The sequence below is a fragment of the Volvox carteri genome (genome assembly GCF_000143455.1).
Source record: "Volvox carteri f. nagariensis unplaced genomic scaffold VOLCAscaffold_52, whole genome shotgun sequence".
Taxonomy (NCBI): domain Eukaryota; kingdom Viridiplantae; phylum Chlorophyta; class Chlorophyceae; order Chlamydomonadales; family Volvocaceae; genus Volvox; species Volvox carteri.
The window spans coordinates 453,723-476,443 of NW_003307595.1; the positions used below are offsets into that span (position 1 = coordinate 453,723).

The 22,721-nt window shown below is 60.5% G+C and overlaps 3 protein-coding genes across 3 annotated transcripts in view; 2 read left to right on the forward strand and 1 right to left on the reverse strand.

The window, feature by feature from the left end:
* The window catches only part of VOLCADRAFT_96439 (uncharacterized protein), a gene marked incomplete at both ends in the record, with an annotated part of 32,227 nt that extends 28,272 nt beyond the window's left edge, over window positions 1-3,955 (forward strand). The window contains 4 exons of the mRNA XM_002955459.1: window positions 130-254; window positions 1,167-1,349; window positions 1,616-2,307; window positions 2,677-3,955. Of these exons, the coding sequence (XP_002955505.1) occupies window positions 130-254; window positions 1,167-1,349; window positions 1,616-2,307; window positions 2,677-3,955 (2,279 nt within the window). The remainder of the gene's footprint in view (window positions 1-129; window positions 255-1,166; window positions 1,350-1,615; window positions 2,308-2,676) is intronic.
* Window positions 3,956-7,896: 3,941 nt separating this feature from the next.
* Window positions 7,897-10,844, reverse strand: VOLCADRAFT_96440 (uncharacterized protein; the record flags this gene model as incomplete). Its single annotated transcript, XM_002955510.1, has 5 exons — window positions 7,897-8,429; window positions 8,602-8,927; window positions 9,347-9,486; window positions 10,156-10,332; window positions 10,653-10,844. The coding sequence occupies 5 exons, from the start codon at window positions 10,842-10,844 to the stop codon at window positions 7,897-7,899; spliced, it is 1,368 nt and encodes a 455-aa protein (XP_002955556.1).
* Window positions 10,845-11,183: 339 nt separating this feature from the next.
* On the forward strand, window positions 11,184-22,161 carry VOLCADRAFT_96441 (uncharacterized protein; the record flags this gene model as incomplete). The annotated part of the gene is made up of 13 exons (XM_002955460.1): window positions 11,184-11,243; window positions 11,350-11,531; window positions 11,965-12,084; window positions 12,544-12,676; window positions 13,079-13,474; window positions 13,550-13,585; window positions 13,673-13,972; window positions 14,454-14,723; window positions 15,333-16,426; window positions 17,414-17,594; window positions 18,064-18,774; window positions 19,153-19,557; window positions 19,999-22,161. The coding sequence occupies 13 exons, from the start codon at window positions 11,184-11,186 to the stop codon at window positions 22,159-22,161; spliced, it is 6,051 nt and encodes a 2,016-aa protein (XP_002955506.1).
* Window positions 22,162-22,721: the final 560 nt, after the last annotated feature.

Below are 22,721 nucleotides of genomic sequence, written 5' to 3' on the forward strand. Positions count from 1 at the left end.
GCGTGAATGTCCTCGTCCTCGTCCTCATACGATTCCCCCCCCACCCTTCCACGAACCCCCCCCGAAGGTGGCGGTACATGTGGACAGTGGCTCAGCAGGACCTCCACGACGGCCTGGTGGCGCTGGTAGACAGCTACCAGTCGGACGCCCTGGCGGCGTTTAAGGCGCAGGGGACTCTGCACACGGCGGTGTTCGCCATCGCCTGGGTGCTTTGGGTGCTGTACCTGTGGCTGCTGCTGAAGCCCTACTTGCAGGTGCTGGGGTGGGCGGGTGGTGGGGGTGTGGGGAGGTGCTGGGGTTCTTTCACTTGGACGAGCTCCCATAACAGCAGCAGTGAAGAAGTGGAGTGGGAGAATGGGTGGTGGGGGTGTGGGGGACTGGGGGACTCTGTATGTGTGTAGTTATTACAAACATCTCGCCGGGCCTGACGGCGCTGGCCAGAGGGGCCGCTGCCCAGCTGCTCCAACGAACAGGACCGCCGAGTTAGCACTCGCCTCCTTTTGGGGAACCGGGGGGGTGTGTGAGGGGGGCCGCTGCCCCCTCTCCTGCACGACACAGAGCCTGAACCGCCGGAGACTGTGTAGGGGTATATACACACAGAGGTCTACACGCAGAGGTATAGGTCTACGGAGGAAGGAAAGAAAGGAAATGCCCACAGTCTCAAACGCGGTGCCAGGAGACCGCAACCAGAGAGCGGCCTGTGTGTGTGCTCTGTGTGTGTGTGTGTGTGTGTGTGTGTGTGTGTGTGTGTGTGTGTGTGTGTGTGCCGGCGTGTGTTTTTTTATTAAAAAAACTGAAAAGGGAGAAGACGAAGGTGATGAGGAAGAGAAACGTTGGCGCAAACGAGCAAGTTAAGGGCACCGTGTCCTGTGTGGCGGGGTGGGGTTTTGGTGGGGTTTTGGTGGGGTGAGGTGTTGGTGGGGGGGAAGAGGTGGGTTGTGTGGCTGCGTTGGGGGGGAGTTGAGTGTAGTTACGAAACTAGGTGATGTGCTTTTTCCTCGTCATGGACGCTTTACTGACCTCTGAAATGCAGGTTGTCCCGTGACACGACTCGCCACGAGTATCTGTCTACCCTGCCCACCCCATCGGAACTAACTAACAGACTTTCCGACTAACAGACTTATAAAACTACCATATGTCACTCCCACCCCTTGTGCCATGCGCAGATTTCCAGCACCGAAACCAAGCGTGTGGCTGAGATGCTGTCCCAGCTGCCCCCAGAGCTGGATGTGGAGGGCATGGTGGAGGAGAGCTGGCTGGTGGTGGCGGATACACAGCTAGATCGCAGCGGGGCTGGCGGCGGCGGCGGCGGCGGGCAGGGGCGGCCGGGAGAGGGGGGCAAGGCGCGGGTGAGTGACGGACAGGCGGCACGTGGAATTCTTGGTTGGGGGCCACACGGAGGTGTGGCTAGTGTGGCGTGTGTGAAGGGTGTTTGACCCATGGGTCGGTCGATCGGTCAGTCTCAGTTCGCCGTTTTTTTGATGCTAGAAATTGTTTTCAGTTTTGTGATGAAGTAAAATATAATATATTAATGAAAATTATGAATTTATTACTGCTGAATTCTTTTTCCCCTCCTCGCCAACTCGTTTTCTTTCCTCCCCGCGCGTGTTCGCAGCGCCTGTCCGTGTCCGACATGGCCCTCAGCGTCTTCGCTGCCGTACGCATTGCCTCCGCCAACGCGGCCCGGCGGCTGTCCGCCGCCAGTGTCACCTCGTCAGGCAGGGGCCGCGGGACCCTGCTCAAGGCCTCCGCTGCCGCCGCGGACGGCGGCAGTGGCGGCGCTGGCGGCGGCAGTGGATCTGAGGATGACCCACGGGTCGTCACGGGCCGTGGGAGCAGCCTGGGAAGCGAGGGCGGCCGGAGCCTGCTCAGCGCCAAACTGAAGGCGGCGCTCAAGGGTGTCGATGGCAAGGCCCGGGACCTTGGCGGTGATGAGGATGAAGACGGTGGCGACGGCGACGGCGACGGCGACGGCAAAGCCGCCGTTAAGGGGGGCGGCCGAGGGAGCAGCGGCGGGCTAGCAGATGCGCCGCAGACGTCTGTATTGGACAGCGTCCTCTTCGCTCCGGGTGGTCCGGGTGCAGAGGCAGGTGCTGGTGTGACGCATCGCGCTGCCGGGCGAGGCTCCCAGGTCTCCCCGGCGGATTCTGCATTGGAGGCGTCAAGGCGAGGGAGCACCGGCGGCGGCGGCGGCGGCGGCGTCCCGCGGCCCCAGGACATCAAAACGCCGCCGAGTCGGGGCCCCGCCTCTAGCGGCCGACACAACAACCGTGTCGTACCAACGGTCATCGACAGTCCGTCCGGCCAGTGGGTCGCACCAGAAACCGGCGGCGGCGGCGGCACAGCCGACGCCGTCGCCGATGGCGTCGAGCGAGGGTCGTCCTCGCTGCTGGCCTTCAGCCTACCTTTGCAAACTGTAGCGGAGGCAGGCAATGGCGGTGCCGGCGGTGCCGGCGGCGGCGGCGGCGATGGTCACGGTGCCGGCGGCGGCGGTAGCCGAGCCGTCAGCCCTTACCACTTTAACAAAGTTATCGCTATTCGTAACAACAACACGCGGTATTGGTCTGAGGAGATGCCCTGGCGACCGGGGCACGGCCCAGGGTCAGCGGCTCGGCGGCGATCCGCGGAGGGACGAGGTGACAATGACGCGGATCCGTCGGCGGCGCCGCCGCGCAGCGGTAGCGGCAGCGGCAGCGGTCGCTTCGCCATGGCGTCGCCGGTGGTGGCGGCGGTGGTGGCGGCGGCGGCGGGATCGGCGGCGGTTGACGGCCAGACGCCGCTACCCGGGGAGGTGGACGACCCGCAGGTGACGGCGGCACGCGTGGGCAGCGCCAGTAGCTTGGTAAGCAATAGCCCCAGCGGGCGAATCCATCGCACGCCCCCGTCGACGCCGCCGCCACCACCTCTGCTAGCGGCGCGCGAGAGCGGCAGTGGCGGCCTGGTTCGGGATTCGCTGGCCGCTGGTAGCGGCAGCAGCAGCAGTCGGCCGCCGTCGGCGCTGGTGATAACAACGTTGGCGGCGGCGGGTGGGTCAGGGGGGGAGGCAGAGTCGCTGCGTGTGAGGACACCAGCGTCGCCGTCGGGCGCGATGGCGGCGGCGGCGGGTTCGCGGGTTAGCACGCCGACGCCCATGTCACCCTCGTCCCCTGCACGGACGCCGACGGCGGCGATTGCACCTCGACACTCGTGGATGGGGACGACTGTTGGCGGCAGTGGCGGCGGCGGCGGCGGTATCTCTGGGCCGGCGCCACAGTCCCCTGACCTCCGACGCATCAGTGTTGACGCAGGCGGCCGGCCATTGAGCCGGCTCGCAGTCTCCGCAGCTAACATTGACCTCCCGCCGCCTCCTACCTTCAGCCGTACTGGCAGCGACAGCCACGGAGCCGCCGGAGCCGGCGCAGCTGTGGCGACTTTATCCTCGCCCCTGTCCAAGTTGGCGAGCTTGAATGCCGCCGTCGCTGCTGCTGCTGCTGCCGCTGCTGCTAGTTATGAGACCACGGGCAGTAGCACCCTCCCGGCCGCCGCCGCCGCCGCCGCCGCCCCGCCGCGGATCTGGTCGGCCAGCGGCGCTGACGGAGGCGTCGGAGGCGCTGACCGCCGCAGCCGGCGGCCGTCCTCCAGTACCGTCCTGGCGGAGCCGGAGGCGCCTGTGCCGACGGGGGTCATCGGCGGCGGTGAAGGTGCGGCGGCGGCGGCGGCGGCGGCAGGAAGCGAGGCGGCGGAACCTGCTGCCGAGGTCGACGGAGCGACGCCAGCGGAGGTTCAGGAGGAGGCGCGTCCAGAGACGGCTGGTGGCCGCAGCGCCGACGCCGACGCCGGCGCCGGCGCCACGGCCGCGGCGGCGCCGCCACCGGTTCTACCTAGAAGTGCACTTCAGTCGCCGCAGGAACGTCGTTTAAGTTCAGCTGACAAGGCGGGTTCGCCGTTGCTAGCGGCGCAGGGGCCGCCGTCCTGAGGCTTTTGATGTGTTTTGTGTCGAGCTGCAATTTGTAGCAGCAGTACAGTAAATCTGTATTTGGAACTGTCGTGTGCCTGAGCTACGCGCCATCGCGCATCTTCCTGTCGGATGACTGTGTGTGTGTGTATGTGTGTGCATGTATGCGTTCATGTGGAGATATACGCTCTCGGTGTGTGTACGGTTTACGGGTGCGCTGCTACTAAAACCCGTTGTTCTCTCCCCTCCCCCCCCCGGGGCCCCCCACACACGCCGGGCGGGGGGAAAGGAGCCCTCGGAAGCGCTTATTTGCGCTCGTTGGGCCTCGTGCCGTTTTTTATTTATGCTGATATCGCAGCAACAGCCCCAACCCCAACCCCGACCCCAACCCCAATGACAACAATGTGTGCATGAAATTACGACACGCGACGCGACATGCGCATTTGAACTGTGCGTGAACGGATGCTTGTCGGGTACCGTGGTGGTGCGGTTGTGAGGTAGGATGGCCCGCTGTGTGTGTGTGGGGGGGGTATGAGGTATGGGTTAACCAGGGCATGGCTAGGGCTCGGCTTTCCGTACGACGTACTGTCAGCTGCTTTGGTTTGTGATGTGTGGCTCCTCTCCCCGGGCCTGTGTTTGTGTTTCCCCTCCACCTGTTGGTGTTGCTACGCACGTACTGGGCTTCCAGGTGCCGTCACACGCCACATGGAGGTCCGCATTTCTTCAATCCCACATTTCTAGGTTCACAGCATGTGTACGGAAGAACTACACGGTAGTTGGTTCGTTACATATACTTAACGGTCACACGAACGGTATCACAGAGGGTACGACTCTCCCCCTTGGGTCTCAGTCAGTATTGCGGCCCCTCGGGCGGGATGGCGGCCCGTTCTCAGAACTCTTGTCCTCTCGGTGGCCAGCGAGTGTTTTCCCCCACCCGCTTAGCTCGTCGTACACACATATGGAACTCGAGGGAGGGTGTGCTCTCCGCAGCTCTGCAGGGGCTGAGGGCCGCCACCCGAGCGACCGCAATTGCTGATGCATCTTACCTTTCGTAACTCACTACTACTATAGAGGAATTTTAGTCCTGCCTTCGAGTTTAGTATTGTATGTTAGTTTTGTTACTCTTGTTATGCCACGTGGCAGTGGCTGCCTATTTCCGTACGTGCACGGGGGGGAGGAGAAATGCGCAATGTCCCAGTTGCTGCCGGAGCTGGAGGCTGTGTTTTAAATCATAAGATACACATACATACACACATACACACACACACGCGGTCCCCCTCCACGCGCTCAACAACGGGTTCCCCCCAATGCCATTCGCCTATCCCTGTTGCTACTGCTTCTGCTTCTGATGCTGCTGCTGCTGCTGCTGCAAGCCCATATATGCGTTTTTTTGCTTTTCGTGTGTTGTTATGTGGCCATTGCCATAGCGGATAATGTACTTCCAGTGCTATCACGGCAATGAGCCCTGCCCTGCTCTGCTTTTCCTCCCACACCTCCGCCACCCGATAGGCCCTTTCCGAATGCGCAACATATCAATGTGTGTTCAGGGTTTCCGTATATATGTATGTATGTATGTATGTATATATGCATGCGTGCTTTGGGGAATGACAGACGCAACTTTTTAGAACTTTTTTATTTTCACGTGTCGGTGGAGCGATCTTGACTCGTCGGTTGATGTACGGAGCGTTTGTACGGAGCTCTCCCGCGTTTATCTCCGTTCATATCCAGTTTCCCGCGCATACGCAAAGTGGCTCATACACACCATCAGGTTGCCATTGTTGGCATTGTTGGCATCAATCATCAAGGCAGTGACAATCAGTCCCCCTTTCCCAGTCCTGGTGACGCAAAGGCGCCAGCGCCATCCTGTGTGGCGTTACGGCGTACGGCACCACGCGCGTCTTGGTGATTGGCGCCTCCTGCTTTCCAAGGCCGGCAGCGCACACAATCCACACGCGGGGCTCGCTTTGTTGAGCTCTTTCCTGCTTACCAGCTATTGGTAGGTTGCAGTAGGTTGCGGTCAGGTGCTCGATCAGGTGCTGTATCCGTCTGCTGTCCTGTATAACTGCGGTGTCTTAGTCGAACTTGGAGTAGCAATTGCCTTCAGCTGAGGCTGTATGGGTGTGCAGTAGAGTGGATGGGTGGCGGTGGTGGTTTGGCGACGGGAGAGCGGATGGGTGGCCGTCTGGGGTTGGCCTTTGCTCAACTGAAGCGAGTTGTCGAGTTGAGAGTGTTGGATCCCGCCCGGGTCAATCGGAACCCCGGATCTCCCTCCTCGGATACCCTCACCCTCACCCTCACCCACCCACCCACCCGCGCCTCTGTGCTCACCTAATAATTATGAATCGAACTTGCTGCTAAAAGAGAACTAAATTGCTGTGATGGACTGTACATAATATGCATAAAGTCTCATATCTGCTTCGAAGGGCAAATGTCGCGTGTCTGAGTGTGTGTTTGGTGGGCGGGGTGTTGCGCCAACAGCGCCGAGGCGGCCCGTCGTCTGCCCGCCTGCTCGCCCAAATGAGTGAGTGAGTGAGTGCGGAGATGGAGGTGAAGATGGAGATGGAGGAGAGCGCCCAATAACTGGTCATACACAGCCGAGGGCGTACGCTGTGTGTGATGAGCTCCCTGATGAGCTACTACCCTTCCATCCTTCGATCGGGGGGAAAGTGGGATCGAGACTGAAGGTGAACGGCGTTGACCGGAGTTTCTGTCTTTTGAGGTCGTCCGCGGTGGTAGTGTACCTGTCCGGGTCTACCACGTGGCGGCCTCCGGGCTGCGGAGGGAGCGCGAGTGCGGCCACGCGATGGTGGCTTAGTGGCCCCTCAATGGAAAGCGACGGGGCTCCGAAAGCAGCGAATGGCAGCGTCCGCTGCGCATTGCCGCGGCACGACGTGCAAATTACAAAGGTGTCCGTGTTTGTTGGGGGCGGTTCTGCGCATATCGGAATCACCAATGTCGTGCCGGTACACGTACTGACCTGATGAAAAGCATCCTTCTCTTCCCGAGTTGTGTGCGCAGGTGCGGTGGGTTGGGGTGACGTGGTGGCTTTTGGGGAACCGGTTTGCCCTTTCACCGTGTTGTTTCTTATCTCCAGATCATCATTTGCCTTCCTATTAAACGCTTGCTCAGCTTGGCTGCGGATGGGATTTGTGTTTTTGGTAAGAAGGTGCCGCCCGGGATGTGATGGTCAGTTACTTCGAGTACGCTCAGGGAACGAGCGTATATGTGCATCTGTATGTGCATCTGTATGTGCATCTGTATGTGTGGCGGTTTGAAATGCACGAACATTCTCGCGACCACCGTTGACAAGAACGAACGGCTGTGACGGTGATGACGATGGTTGGTAGCGGATTTTGATCAATGGACAGATTATTAAACAGACTGTATGTCGTTGACGTTTTGTAACGGTGGAAAGCCCGCGTGTTTTTCCCTTACAAGTTTTTCAACTCCTGATCTTTCTTCAGCTTTTTTTCTCCTATTTAAACGCGTCGGCAGTGACGCTCGGCAGGAAAGCGGTAGAGGCAGGGCAACTTTGAAGGCATCGCAATCGCAATCTTCTTCGTGTTGACGACTTCCCGAACACATATTGCGATCCCCGAAGGGAACAACAACCCGTAGTAGTAGTAGTAGTCGATTCATCACAAGCAAGGCTTCTCAAGCTTTCATGATGACGAACAATACTGCGGCGATGGTCAACAACCATCCTGGATCCAATGGCAGAACCGGCCCCCTTTTCCGGGCCCCCTCTGCCCTCAACAATGCTGGCTAGATGCGCCATGTACGTGAATGTGATCCTCTTTCCTTACCATGCACAATAGCAACGTCCATTCATTTCATGTGCTGCACAAACCCTTTGCGCCGCAAAATCACATGAAGCGCCTCTAATACTTGAAGTCAAGAGTATGGACTGGATTGGCACGACTGCAGGAGCTCCATGCCCGCAAGTCCATAACCGAAGAGAGTTAGCTCATCTTCGGTTGTTTCCTCGCCAGGTATCGCTCCCTAGCAGACAGGACCGCTGCCTCGTCGTTGCGCCGTTTCCCGCCGATCACCACTTCTGACCCCATCGCCGACGATCCTCCTGCTGCTGCCGCCGCCACCGCCGCCGCCGCAAGGTCTGCAGCGCCCACTGGCTGCGGCGGCGGCAGCAGCACGCCGCCACCGCCGGAGCTGCTTGGCGGCAGTGCGTCGCCTCCGCCTCTGCGTCGAACCGCCGCCTGCGCCGCCGCCGCGGCCTCGTCACCTTCCGAAGCACCCGGCGGCCGCCGCTGCTGGTCCGCTGCCAACTTCCCTCCCTCCTCCACTCCGCGAGACCCGGGGCCCTCTGATCCCCGCGTCCGCTCCTCGTTCTGCCCTTCACCCAATTCCGCCTTTTCCTTTTCCTTCTGCTGCTGCTGCTGCTGAGCGAGTTTTCGCCCGATGAGGGCCTTCTCTGCTTCCAATCGCAGCCGGTCGTATCGATCGAGCTGCGATAGGACTTTGGCTTGGGAGCTCCCTGCGGGGTGGTGGATGCGGTGGTGGTGGGGAAACGTAGGAGGGCGGGAGGCATGATGAACACAATAAGTTCCTCAGCGCCAACTACCCCCCGACAGAGACACCACGGTCCAACCCCCCTCTATGCCACTCGTGGAAGCTCCCCACTCCCCCATCCTCCCCTTCACTCGCACCCGCTGCCGCCTCGTTCCTGGAAGCGGCCGCCACAGTATCGTCTCCGCCGCCGCCGCCCTCGCTGTCGCTTCCCCCCACCGGTGCTGGCGCCACCCTGCCTTCGCTTCCGCCTCTCCCTTCTGCGCCGGCAGCTCCTCCTCCTCCTCCTCCTCCTCCTGCTGCGGCCGCCGCCTCCTCCTCCGCCTTTTCCTCCTCATTCTCGTCCCGGTCGGCTGGATGGTTCGACTTTGCGGTGCCGTACGCCACGTTTTTTGTGAGGAGGTTGGCGTAGAAGTTGCCCATGTGGCCTACCTTCCGTACATCATTGCGCTGCTCCTCGAGCTCCCTGATGACGTGGCATGGGACGACAGGACATGGCGTCGAAAGGATATGGCGTGGCGTGGCATTGCGTGGCGGAATGACGGAGCGTGTGATGTGCGAACATGGAAAGCGGTAGTGGTATGTGTTGTGAAGTGACATGGCCACGGGGGGGTTTTGCGAGCTGCGCCCGGCAGGGCAATAGCGTGACATCAGGATGCGACAGCAGGATCAGAAACCGGAACCGACTAACGCCAAAGCATTGCCAGAGCCATCTAATAAAGGACAATAATATTGTTGTTTCATTCGACTAACTGCTACGCTGCTAAGCCCTCACTATTTTTAGCATGACAAACATCCAGCAACCAACCAACCAACCAACCAACCAACCCGCCAACCAAAAAATCAACCCTTATCAAGTTTTAAATTCGCCCATCACCCCATTACTTTTGGCGTTCCGCCTCGAGCCACTTCTTGTCCTCCTCGAGCTTCTTGCGGTAGGCGCTGGTGACGAAACGCTCCTTGTCCTCAAATAAATGGTCCTCCTGCTGACGCTCCTTTACCATGCGCCGCTCGTACAACACGTCCTGCAGAGTGCAGTACAGAAACGCCGTACAGAAATACCACGTCACGTGACACACGACGTGTATAAATATACATATGCAACTACATACCTCAAAAAGCATTTCCCACCCTCGACTATGCTTCTCCTCGAGCCCCAGGCTCCATACGTACATTAGATATATCTATGTGCTCCTCCATGTTGCTTTTCTACCTGTCACCAGCCCCTGCTCCTCACGAATCGCCCCCCCTGGCGAGTAAGTTAGAAATGTTGTGTTTATGTGTGTGTTTGTGTTTGTGTGTGTGTTTGTGTGTGTTTGTGTGTGTTTGTGTGTGTTTGTGTGTGTTTGTGTGTGTTTGCGTGTGTTTGTGTGTGTTTGTGTGTGTTTGTGTGTGTTTGCGTGTGTTTGTGTGTGTTTGTGTGTGTTTGCGTGTGTTTGTGTGTGTTTGTGTTTGTGTGTGTGTTTTATAACTTCCTGAGTTGCGTTACCACCCAGAGGAGTGTAACCTTCGGGGGCCCATACCCATACGTACCCGGGGCCCGGAGGGACGGCGCAACAGGGCTGGAATTTGTCCAAATAAGGCTCCAAGAGATATTTGTTTACATACACATATATATACATATATACATATATATAGATAGATTTGTTTATACATACAGATATACATACAAGGAGATTAGCACAGGGCCACACCTGCTCGCGCTTGCGCTGCTGCGCCTGCTCCAGCAGCGATGCAATGTACTTGCTCTGCCGCTGTACCTTGTCCTGTTGCTTGCTGGTCACGCGGGCTTCCTGAATGCTGTCGTACACGCCGTCGTAGTCAAAAACCGACGGATCCTCTGCCAGTGCTTCCTCGTAAACTTGCTGTACCTGCAAAGGGAAACGTTTTCCGTGTTCAAATAAGTCATTTTCGCCATGTGAATGGGAGGAGCTGTCTGCAGGGGCTATCGCCACCGCGGGGTGAGAATTTAGGCAGAGGGGGTGCAGGGGGTGGCACTTAACGAGACGCCACGGTTGGGAGACCGGGCCGGAGAGCAATTGGGAAGGTTCATCCTTGACCCTTAACAGAGCCAGGATGCGGGTGATTCAGTAAGGGGATTTTTCTTGTCACGCGTATGACGGTTCCTTGCTTTCGCATGGGGCAAAGGCTCGTTGGCCCACGGAGCGGTCCCCAGGCCCACCGCACGAACCTTGGCTGCTGCGCGCTTCTTATCAGCCTGGCGAGCGATTTGGCGCTCCACATCCTCTTCGTCCGAGTCGTCGTCGCCAAACACGTTTGCTGGCGCGACCTTGCGCTGCGAAGATGCTGAAGCTTGGAGGCCGGGCTTTTTTGGCACAACCTTTTGTAACCCATACTGAACTCCTTTTTGACCAATAATCATACTAGACGTTTGCTTGCTCATCCTGCCGGTCACTCAGTCAGGCAAGGGAATCGTGTTTCGTGGAAAACTGGAGGTGCATGAAGTTAGTTTTCCTTGTGTTTTAGAGACAACAGTAAAGTATATTTTGGTAAAATATTTACAGCTTTGTATCTTGCAATCGCCTTCCTATTATGGAAGTCCTCTTTGTTCATGCCTCCTGTACAGGGTAACTGCATCTGTGTTTTCCGGAACAAGTAATAGGTAATATGCAAATTCCTATGGCATAGAATTGCGGTAGTTTGGCTTTAAGAAGCTGGGGTGTGCAGCCCACGCCCCCGCAGTGCTGTTGACCGGTGAATCATGAAGGCCGCTACTGGCACCGTGGAAATGCAGAATCTTGTCTTCTCTAGATGGATAGAGGTAATGGAGAGCGACACGACCATTGACTGCCTGGCTGTCGGCCATGGCGGTCGATTTGGTTTGCCCTGAAATAATGTAATATTGGATTATTGTTATTCCCCTTCAGGTCAAGCACAAGGCGGAACCTCACAATTACATCGAGTATTTCCTTGTCACAGACACGGGAAATGAGATTCTGGCTATTAGCGCGGAGGACCACGGCAACTCACACTACGTGTACCAGTCCACGGGGCCATTTACGAAGTATGGAATGCTCAATAGCAAAAACAAGGCGGATACCATAAGCTGGTGAGCATTCGCACCTGCCCTAAGAACGGGTGGGAGGTTGAGGGGCGGGGTGGTACTTGGGGCCCCGCAATGTCGATGCTTCACATGAACACCTCCTTCCTACCGCCGAACGTCCACGTAGACACCCCAAGTAGACACACTCATTCGGGGTCCCGTCTCGGCGCAACAAACCAGATGCAATGGCGAAAGGGTCTAAACATGCGAAAACGACAGCAGCAGACTCAGCATACACGGTACACAGCGAGGCGAGGCGATATCTGCACCCAAATCAACCTCCCCCTCGGCACATAAATCATTACACAGTGTATATAACCCATCACACATCGAGGTTGGCCATACTTAGCGCTTCTCTGCGGCTTTGAAGTCACTACACCTCTCACCTCACGTACCCCACACTCGCACTCCCGGTGCTGCGGCCTTCCAACCCTCCCAGGCTGGAAAAGATCATCAAGGAGTCTCAAATTAAAGTGGACAGCCAGCTAGCGGCCGAAGTGGCCCATGCTGGGGAGCCCACCCCAGACAACCCACTGGGGCTGTACTACATACAGCACAAGTAAGGCCCATCCCGCCATCTCGTCTCTCTAATGCTCAGGGGGCCCACCAGCGCACCTGAGTGGCTCTGTGTGAGCCACCTGGAACTGGGTTTCCTGGACTGGAGAGCCGGGGTCCGTAACCCAGATGCCAAAAGGGCGGGGCCGGGAAGAGGGGACTGTCCGAATACTCTCGACTAAGGAAAGAATGCTTGGAAAGGTTGTAAGTCGTGAACGGTGAACCGAGCTGCTTATAAAAGACGTATCATGGCATTGTTCTTAGGGTTTTTCCACGGCGGGGGAGGCCGCGGCGTTCAATCAAATCGGGCGATCCGGGGTGATGTGGGTCACTGGGAATGCGGCTGAGTCCACGGTCGCGGTTCTTCCGGAGTCGCGTCCGTCAGGGAGTCCGGGTTAAGGGGGAGGTTGCCGTGCACCCCCAACGAGCTAACTGCAAACCACCAACCGGTAAAACCGTGCAGAGTGGAGAAGGTTATGAACCCCGACGGCACGCACACGCAGCGCTTCTTCCTTCTTGACCAGTACGGCACGTGGCATTTGGCGGTTGTCGGGGAGGAACGGGAGACGCGCGACGGGCACTACGTCTACAGAGCGGTGAGTATGCGGGTGGGGGCCCCGGGCAGCGATACGGGCCGCGATCGCCCGCCCTAGCTGCAGTCGTCCCCCGCTGGGCCGTCGACTCCGACTGATGTTTTTCTTTCAAACTCACATCTCGCAATGTTATCGCAGCTCCTCTTAGCTGTCCTCCACAACTCCTGTCTTTTTTGTAGGGTTTACTCCTTTCTGTTGTCGTCCTTGCTTGCTTTTTTCGCCTCGGCGGAGTTTTTCCCTCGCTCGCGATCATGCGCGTGCTCTCCCCTTCCCTTCCCCCTTGCCTAACGCCATAACCCTGAACACTCCGCAAGCCCGCCTCCTTCTCAAAACTTTTCCCACGCGCGGCGAGCCCTCCTCGTGTGCCCCTCCTCGCCCTCCTCTCGTCCCTCGGGGCTCCTGCAGACCGAGGAGTTCTCCACACGCTACCCCCTGTCCTGCCACGCACAAAAGGACGTGATCCATTGGCTGGAACAGCGAGTGACGCACAACCTGCCGCCGTCGCATTCGGGGGCCGCGGCGCAGGCTCGCAAGCTTGACGGTTCCGGCAGTAGCTGCACGTCCGCCGGCGTAAACGCTGCGGGGCCAGCTACGTCGGGTGTAGTGGCGGGAGCGCCAAGCAGTGTCGGAGGCGGCGGCTCGGCGGAGGCCTGGGGAACGTCAGGGTTCGCGACGGCCGCCCCCGACGCCACGCCCATGTCGGGGTTGGAGGCCGGGCCGAACGGTGACGGCACCGCGGGGTCGTTGATGCCGCAGCCGGGGGAGTTCCCCATGCCTGTGCTGTTGCCGCAGCAGCAACCGGTGGGGCCAGAAGGGCCAGGAATGCCCTACGCAAACCATCATCAACACGACCCAGCTCCGCTGCCACAACAGCAGCAGAAGTCGCAGTCCCAGCACCAGCACCATCTGATGGTGGGTCTGCCAGCGCCATCAGGGCCTCCGTCTGAAAACGCAGATGCGGACCCCACCGCGTCTGGCCTTCGTCACCCCACTCCACAGCACCAGTCGTCCATTTCCGCAGCGTGCCTTGGGGATATGCAGGCGGGCGGGGTGGCCGGGGGTAGCGATACTGCGGAGCGCCAACCGCCGCCGGAGCCAGCGGCGGCGGAGACTGTGCAGCCTGTTGCTGTCGGCACACCACCACCACCGCTGCCACCGCCCTCGCCGTTGTTGCTCCCTCAGGGCGGTGGGTTCCCTTCCAACCACACCGGCGCGCTGCCTGAGCCCGGGGACCAGCACCAGCCTGTGGGCCAGCCTCCCACTTTGTCAACGCTACCGCTCCAGCAGCAGCAACATGAGGTAAGGCGACTCCCGCTTTATAGAGAGAGCCGTGCGAACAACCGCATGGGTGCAAACACTTGCACCCATGCGGCTTCGGAAGGGCGAGAGCGGCAACCTCGGACTAAAAATATTTTTACCATGGCGGGATTCTTTTTTCTTTTTATAGAGTGGAGCAACAGGGTGGCGGGTTGAGTTGTTGCCAAAACGCGCGAGAGTGCTGGGCGTGCGGTGCTCGTGTTGCAGGACAGGGACGGCGCGCATGCGCCTTGGGGCAAGCAACGATCGAGAAAAATGCGGTGGGGCGTCTGCCTGTTTGTACATGTGTGCGTGTGCTTGTTACACCTTCTGGAGTTGTGTTGCCCTTACATACATACATAAATACGTACGAGCCATGAGGGGGCATAAGGACCCGACAAGGCTGACCGAAATAGCATTTTAGCCTTTGTGAGCGAATGTTCGCCGTGTTTTCTCCTTGTGCGGCACTTTCTTTCCTGTGCAGGCCGCCGCGCAGCCGCAGCAGCAGCAACAGCAAGGACTACGCGTCCCTTCGCCGCCGCCGCAGCAGCAGCAGCAGCAGCCTGCGTTACCAGGCATTCCATTACTTCAGCAGCAGCCCCAACCGCGGCAAGGGGCCCCGGGCTGCCAGCCTGCCCTGCCTGCGGAGCCGCAGGGATTGGTACAACTGCTGGCAGGGCTTGCGGCATCAATGCCCGGTGCTGGAGGCGGCGGCAGCGGCAGTGGCAGCGGCAGTAGCACACAGGCACAGCTGGTGAGCAACGGCCCGACGCTGCAGCTACAGCTGCCTCTGCCGCCACAGCTACAGCTCCAAGGGTCCAGCATGCCGCAGCTGACCTTGCCGCTGTATCAGCAGCTACCGCAGCAGCAGCAGGGCTTGCCGCAGCTACAGCAATTGCAGCCTTTGCAACACCCATCACTTCAGCAGTTTATGGTACCGAGCCTGTTCCAGCAGCCGCCGCAACAGCAGGCGCTACAGCAGCAGCAGCAGCAACAACAACAACAACCAACGCTACAACATCAACATCAACAGCTCCAACTTCCGTCGCTTGACCCACATATGCAGTTGCAGCAGCAGCACCTTCAGATGTTGCAGCAGCAGCTGCAGCAGCGGCAACAGGAACTACAACAGCTGCTACAAAGCAACCCAGCTATGCTGGCACTTGGCAATTCTGCAGGGCCGCTGCAGCAGCAGCAACAGCAACAAGAACACCATGCTCTGCTACAGCCTACCGGATTACTAAACACCACGGGACAGCAGCTGCAACAACAGCAGCAGGTACTGCTTCCCGGCGGGCTGTTGCAGGTGCCCAACAACACAGCCCTCAACGCCTTGCCAGGGCCCGCAGCTCCCGGGTCCCAGTCAAGGAGTCTCCTCGGTACCGTCGGTGGCGGCAGTGGCGGCGGCGCCGCGCCGTCACAGCACCCCCCGGCGGATCCGGCTGCGCTTGCTTCCGCATCAAGTCAGGCAGGTGTTAATCTTTTTGGCTTGCAGGATCTGATTCAGCCGCCACAAAAGATGGGGTCTGCGGCGGCGGTTCCGGGGTTATCTGGTATGACGAAGGATGCATTGAGTCCCGCAGCGGCGACTTCCTCTGCGCTAAGCCAGCCACCATTCGCCCAGCTGGGTGCACCGGCAAGGGCACCCCAGGGCGCCAGCGCCGGGCTTAGCCGAACGGCTGGGACAGCCGCAGCTGCAGCTGCAGGCGGCGGCGTCGGCGGTGGCAGGGCCACAATAGGAATCACCGGAATCCAGGGACCAGAGCAGGCTGCCAGTGGAGGCGGGGCCGGCAGTGGGATCAGTCTCGGCTGGGGCCTCGGTTGGCCTCCAGGATTAGCAGGACCTATGTCCGCCCGCACAAGTCCTTCCTCTTTCGATGACCTGCTCGCCCCGCACCTTCGCCCGCACATGCAGCTGCTGCAACACCAACCATCGCCGGCACAGCCGCTGGTGCAGGTAGGAGGCGCTGGGGGCGTGCCGGGAGCGCTTCAGGGCGGCACCGCTGCCGGCGGCGGTGGCGGAGGGTACGGCGCAGCTGATACGCTAGCCGGCGGCGCCCCGAGTCCAGTGGCGGCGTCCGCAGCAGTCAACGGCGCGCTGCCGTCGCCGTCGACAATGGGCTTTGTTGGGAGCATGGGTGCGGGAACACCGCCACCTGGCGCTGGGATAGCCGCGGCTGCTACGGGGCTGCCGACAGCGTTGGCGGCCGGGACGGCGGCATTTCCCGGGTCGCAGGTGCCGCAACAGCCGCCGCCACATTCTTTCCAGGCTGCTACTGCTATTGCTGCCTCAGGTGGCCTTCCCATAGCTCCAGGGAGCGCGTCATTGCCCAGTGACAAGACTGGCAAGGAGGCGGGCCCGTGTCCGGGGACTGAGCCGGGCTCAGCATACCTCGGCGGTGGCGGCCGCGGCGGCGGTGGCGGTGGCGGTGGCCGCGGCTCTAGCGGCAAGCACAAGTGAGTCGTTCCCTCGAGGCGGACTACTTTTTATGTCCCCAACCTAGCTTTAGCCGCGGCGCTAAGGAGGCGCTTGGGCCTCTGCTGACTCGCATGGGTGTACTCGTTACACCTCTCTATCTGGGTAACCCAACCGGGTTGCAACACACACACACACACAACACACACGCTCCCTTTATAGTCTCATCTGGAGTGTTGACATATTGGTTGATACTGCGGTTGAGGTTATTGAGGTTTTTTACCCTTAGGCCGAGAGAGAGGTGGCATACTGTGTGGTGGCCTAGGGGGGAATGGCCGAGGAATTTCGCTTCTCAGAGGAGAGTCGGGTTGGGCAGATCGGGGTGGGGTAGACCGATGAGGAGAGCTGAACCATGCTTGGATGCATTCAGCTGGGTGAGCTGTGTGGTGTGATGGGGGATAGCCGGTGGGGTGTGTGGGGTGCGCTGCTGCTGGGTGGGTGCCTCTGCTGCTCCTGCTAATTGCGTTCGAGGAGGGCGTGTGAGAGGATGATGCAACAAGGCCCCCAAGGGCGACGTTCGTCGAGGGGGAGTTCTTCGGCTTCGTCATCCGGGGGCCCCGTGGGCGTGCGTGCGGCGTTTTGGTCAGCCCGTCTTGCCTCATGTCATGTCGTGTAACCAGGGGGGTAGCCAGGGGCCATGTAACTTGTGATGCCATGTCATGCAACGGGTTTTCTTCCGCATCATGCCGGTCTTGTCCGAACAAATGGCGGTGGCGCCGCCCATAGTCTCGCAAGCCGATAGCACGCGCACGAAGTTCTTATCGCGCATCATCTTCTTCATCTGCACGGACGAGACGGGTGGGATGGCATGTACACGTATGGGATGTGGTGATAAGGCCCATACAAGACTCCTGTGCTCCTTGTGATATTTGAGTGTGCGTGAGGGATTTAGGTGATATGTGGGATGAGTGAGATGGCATGGCATGGCATGGCATCATGTCACGTCAGGATTGTTGCGCTGCGTGCAGGTTGGCGGGTGTGGCGGAGGTGGCCCACAAACGTAAGCTAGCGCGACTGGCGGCTGCTGGAGAGGAGGCTGTGCGACTGGCTCAGGGCGCGTACCTCGCTGCCCTGCGGCATCAGGCGCTGTCAGAGGCGGCGCAGCAGGAGGCTCTGCGGAAGACTATTGCCAGCTGGGTCCGCGGGCAGGTGCGTGGGTGCGGGTGCTCGCTTTTGAATTCCATTTGGCGCCACCCACGACGTTTGGCGACAAAACTGAAAGCGACTTTTCCTCTGTTTTACTTCTTGAGTATAGTAATAACAACTTTCATTTTGTCTTTTCCCCTAAAAACATTTTTGTTTCTGTTAGCTCTACATTCTAATAGCTCAAATTTCAGCTATACGTTACGGTTGTGGATTAGGAAAATTCGTAAGTTGTATTTGGTTGGGGGATGGAAGTTTGAGGTTGGTTAGTTGAGGACGGGCAGATGCGGAGAGGAGGAGGGGGAAGGGGAGGGAGGGAGAGGGCGCACGACGCTTGGTATGGTATTGGCCTTGGGGGATGGTGATGTCAGCGGAATGGATGTCGCCAGAGCCGCTATGAGAACATCCTCTCCCTCCCTCCTCGTTTTGGGTTTATGCGCGCACGATGTCGTACCGTGTCCGTACCGTGCCGCAGATTTCTGACGATGAGGTCAGCGTTAACGGCTGGCACGAGACATTGGAGCAATTGCTGCGCGACGCCAACCGCACACGCTCCGTGACCGTGCCGTTCCTCTCCAACGAGCGCCTGTTGGAAGTCAGCCGCGGCTCCGTAGAGGCCATAACCCTGGCGGCGGCAGTGTCGCTGACGGCGCCGTACGATCCCGCCGCTACACCTTGCGTCCCGCCGCCACCACCGGTACTACTCCCGCCGCCGCCGCCGCCGCTGCCTCCTTTTCCGGCTCCACCACCGACCTCGCAGCCGGCGGTTGCAGCAGCAACCCCGGCTCCCGCACCAGCCCCATTGGCGGTGACTGCCCCGACCTGCGGCGGCGGCTGCGCACCAGGCGCTACTGCTGCTGCGGCTGCTACTGCGGCTGCTGCACCGATGGCAGCCCAGCCGGCAACGACGAACATGCCTCCCAGCGCCGAGGCGATGGCGGCAGTCAGCAGCTTGAAGGCCTTGCTGCTGGGGGAATTGAATGCCGCAGTGCTGGGTCCAGCCGCCGCACCCGCCGCACCCACACAGACTCACGGGTCACAGCAGCAGCAGCAGCAGCTGCAGCTGCCTACGGCACCTGGGATAGCTGCGCCCATTGCTCCGGCCGCCGCTCCTGCGGACGGTCCCGTGCCCATGGATGTGGACGAGACTCCTCCGGCCCCAGGGCCTGCTGCTGCAGTCGGCGGCGTGAGTGCGGCCGCAGGGACGCAGGGACAGCCTCCGCCTGCCCTCCAACTGGCGAGTGGCGCCGTCTCACTGGCAACCAGCAGCGCTAACACCAGCACTGGGGCTGGAGCCGAAAGAGGAGGGGGAGGAGTTGTGATAACCGGCACTGCAACAGGGGCAGCAGTACCGGGGCTCTCCGGGCCGCCAGCCCCGAGCAGCAGCACCGATGATCAAGGGCCGTCGCGACAGGTTGCGGCAGCTGCCGAGGTAACGGCGGCAGCTGCGCCCTCTGCCTCACCACCACATGCCACTTCCATGGGGCAAGGACCGGCTGCGGAAAGGAGCGCCGTTGCCTCCGCCGCCGCCGCCGCGGCGCCAGCACTGCCGCCGCCGCCACAGCAGCAGCAGCAGCAGCAGCGGCTGCCGGCGCGGCGGCCCCCGCTTCTGGAGATTCCAGGAACCCCGGTAGCTGCCGCCTCCCTCATACCCCCCCAGCCGCAACACCCTCCACAACCACAAGCTGTGGCTTTGCAGCCACAGCCGCAACCGCGAGTGATGCAGCAGCAGCAACAGCAGCAGCCGCCATTGCCGTTGCCGTTGCCGTTGCCTAGTCTTCCGAGGCGGCCGACGGGCCCGGTGGGGGCCTCGGCGGTGTTGGCGTGTGCGGGCAGCGCCAAGAGCTGGTCCTTTTCTGACCCCCATTTGACCAAGCACGGCGTCCGTATTGCCTTGGAGTCCCTCCGGGAGCTGGCGGCTCTGTGTCCCCCGGTGGCTAATATGGCCTCCAGTAACGTCGTGGATACGGTGAGGGGGAGGTGGCGGGTGTAGGGGGGAGGTGGCGGGTGTAGGGGAGAGGTGGCGGGTGTTGGGGGGGAGGGGTGGCGGGATGGAGGGGTGTGGGTGGAGGCTCTCTACCTTGAGGGGGTCGTAGAATGGAGATGGGGACGGTGGTCTAGGAGCGGATACGGGCGGGAGAGGAGGTTCCTACCTCACCCACATGTTCATTGAAACACATAGTATAATGTCTAAATAAGCGTGTATATGTATTATATATATGTCTTATGTAATTATGTATATGCTATAATGATATCTCTTAGGGTTAGAATAAGAAATAAATAATTCTATAATCTATAAATCAATAATTATCATATATACATATTCAGGTAGGGTTTTAGGGTTTACCTGCAGAGCTGGCCTTCACTCACCATCGTTTCTCTACCCGGCTGGCCTTGTTGGTTGGTGCAGGTCAGGAAGTTTGAGTCGCACCCGCACCCCTCGGTGTCCGGGCTGGCAAAGGACATACTCAATCGCTGGAGGGGCTCGTTTATCCACCGCCTTCGTTCCATGTCGGATTCGCGCTGCTACCAGGATCCGGTAGCGGCGCTAGAATCCAGGATCCAGGCCAATGAAATCATCTTCCCAAACCTGGACAAGCTCCTGGGTGCGCCGCGAGGATCAGCCGCTGCCGCCGTCGCCGCTGCAGGTACAGGCGCCGGCGCTGCCACTGCCACTGATGGGGCCGCAATGACGCCTGCCGTACTACAGGCGCCGGCAGGGCTGTGCACGACAGCATACGCCAGAGGCGGCGGCGGCGGCGGAAGCTTTGCAACCGGGCCCTGCGTGTCGTACTCGCTGGCGGCAACGCCGGTGGGTGATGGGTTTCACCAATTGGCGGGTTTTCCCTCAACACCGCCGCTAGCCGTCGCCTTTGACAACACACCGGTGTCAGCGGCGGCGGCAGTCGGTACGACCACCGCAAGTGCACCTGCCAGCGGCGGCGTCACACCCTCCGGCGACGCGGCCGCTACAAGGACGGCGGAGGTTTCGCCACCGCGAGGCCTCTTCGATGCCGCCGGGGGTTCCAACACCTCAGCTTCCACACCTCAGCTTTTCAGCCGTTACGGCGCCGCCGCCGGTATGCCGCCGCCAGGAGCGCAGCTAAGTCCTCCGGGTCTTGGGGTTCTCGAAATGCCCTCCGTAGCCCCTCAGCCTCTATTTTTTCCACCATCGCCACAGCTGCTACCGCAACACCAGCAGCCGCAACAGCCTTCGCCGGCGTTGGCGGTGCCACAGGCGCTGTCAACTGCGGCGGCGGCGATGGCGGCGTCAGCGTACCAGGTTCCAGCAGCATCTGAAGCTACACCGTCGCCGCTGCCGCCGCCGTCGATGCCCACGAGACCTCAACCTGCGACGCCAGGGCAAAGCGCAGCATCAATGCCATCTCCTCGACGACCCACGCCGCAACAGTTGACGCCTCATGTGCCCGCCGGTACGGCGGCGACGGAGGCGCAGCAGCAGCAGCAGCAGCAGCCGCCGCCGCTAGGGGTGATACCCTCAACTGCTGTGCCGCCGCGGGCAACCCCAACACGAGCGGTGCCTCGGTCGTCAGCACTTGCGACGGCAGCACCGCCACCACCAGCAAGGGGGACTCCATCTGTGCCGCCGCCGTCGCCGTCGGCATTGCGGGCTGCGCCAACCGCAGAGTCTGCACTGGCGGCAGCGGCGGCGCCACCGCCGCCGCTTTTATCCTTGCCGCCGCCTCCCCCGCCATTTCCCGCGTACGGCGCTGCTGCTGCCGCCGCATCCGGCAACCACGTTACTTCCACAATGCCAGTTTTCGCCGCCGCCTCCACAAATTTTGCATCCATGTCACCAGCTCTGCCGGAGGCCACGCCCGCTGACGTGGCGGCGCTGTTGGCAACCTCTGCCCAGAGCCTCGTGGAGCACATGCAAACCAGCGCCGCCGCTGCCGCCGCCGCCGCCAGCTGCGGTGCGCCGCCGCCGCCGCCGTCCATTTCTTCCGCCCAGCTTAACCAGTTGTTTACGTTGGCATCCACAGCTCAGGTTTACGCTGCTGCTCTGAAAACCGCTGACGCGGCCGGCGCGGCGTCGGCCTGGCAGAGCTTGGTACAGCAGCTACGTCAGGCGCAGGTCCTGAACCTGGGTGTTGCAGGGGCTGGGGCACTTGGCAGCGGTGCTTCACAGCGGCTGTCATCGCCATCGTCAATATCGTCGGCGACAGGTGTGAAGCCGGCAGCGCAGTTGCTGGCACGGCCAGCGGGCGGTAGAGTAGTCGGTTTGACAGCGCCGCCGCCGCCACCACAAGCCCAACCGCTTCAACCACCTACGCTTTCGCATCCGTCCACCTCTCCTGCTGAGGGAGCTGCTACGGCAACGGCATTGGCTGCGCCACTTGAGACAGAAGATAAGGCCCCCCATGCGATGCATACGTGCAGCAGCCATGCAGGGGAAGCCGCGCAGCCACCGGCCACTGCCGCGACAGTCGCCAACCGGGGAGTCGCTGCTGATGTTTCATCAGAGGGAGCAACTGCCGGTACGGCGGTGACGGCGCCACCACCGCCAGAGGGCAACACGGCGACGGCGGCAGGAGCCGCTGCTGCAACTTGAGAGGCCCCTTGCTCCTTACTAGGGGAGTTCTATAGCTCGCTCGCAAGTAACCAGTAGACCTCGTGATCCATTTCGCCGTTTCCCCTCGCTCCATCATGGTACGGCAGCTGACAGCGGCTCCCGTAAGCACGCAACCGCTGAACAGGACGGCAACACGCTACTGCACCGAGCAGTAGTGGATGAGCCGCCTGAGTAAATGACAGGCCAGTGCGGCTCAGTCCGCCAGTCCGCCAGCCAGCCAGCTAATCAACTCCTCTGTCGGCCCAGGGGTACTGCGGTGGTGGTGGTGTGGGTCGCTGCTGGAGTTTACGGTGTTGCCTGGGCGCCATGGAGGCATCAGCTCAGCATCCCCCATTCATTGGGACACTGGGGCATCGGGTTATCCGGTTCCGTGTCGCAGGTCTCCGGAGTGGAAGCGGGCTCCTTTGTGGCAATCGGTTCCGTCATGTCGATGTCGTTGTGTTGCAATAGTGTGCCGCAGGGTGCTGAGTCCGGACGGTTCCGAACTGGTGCGGTGGGCAGCAAGTAGCAAAGGGGCCTCTATCGGTATGACACCCCTA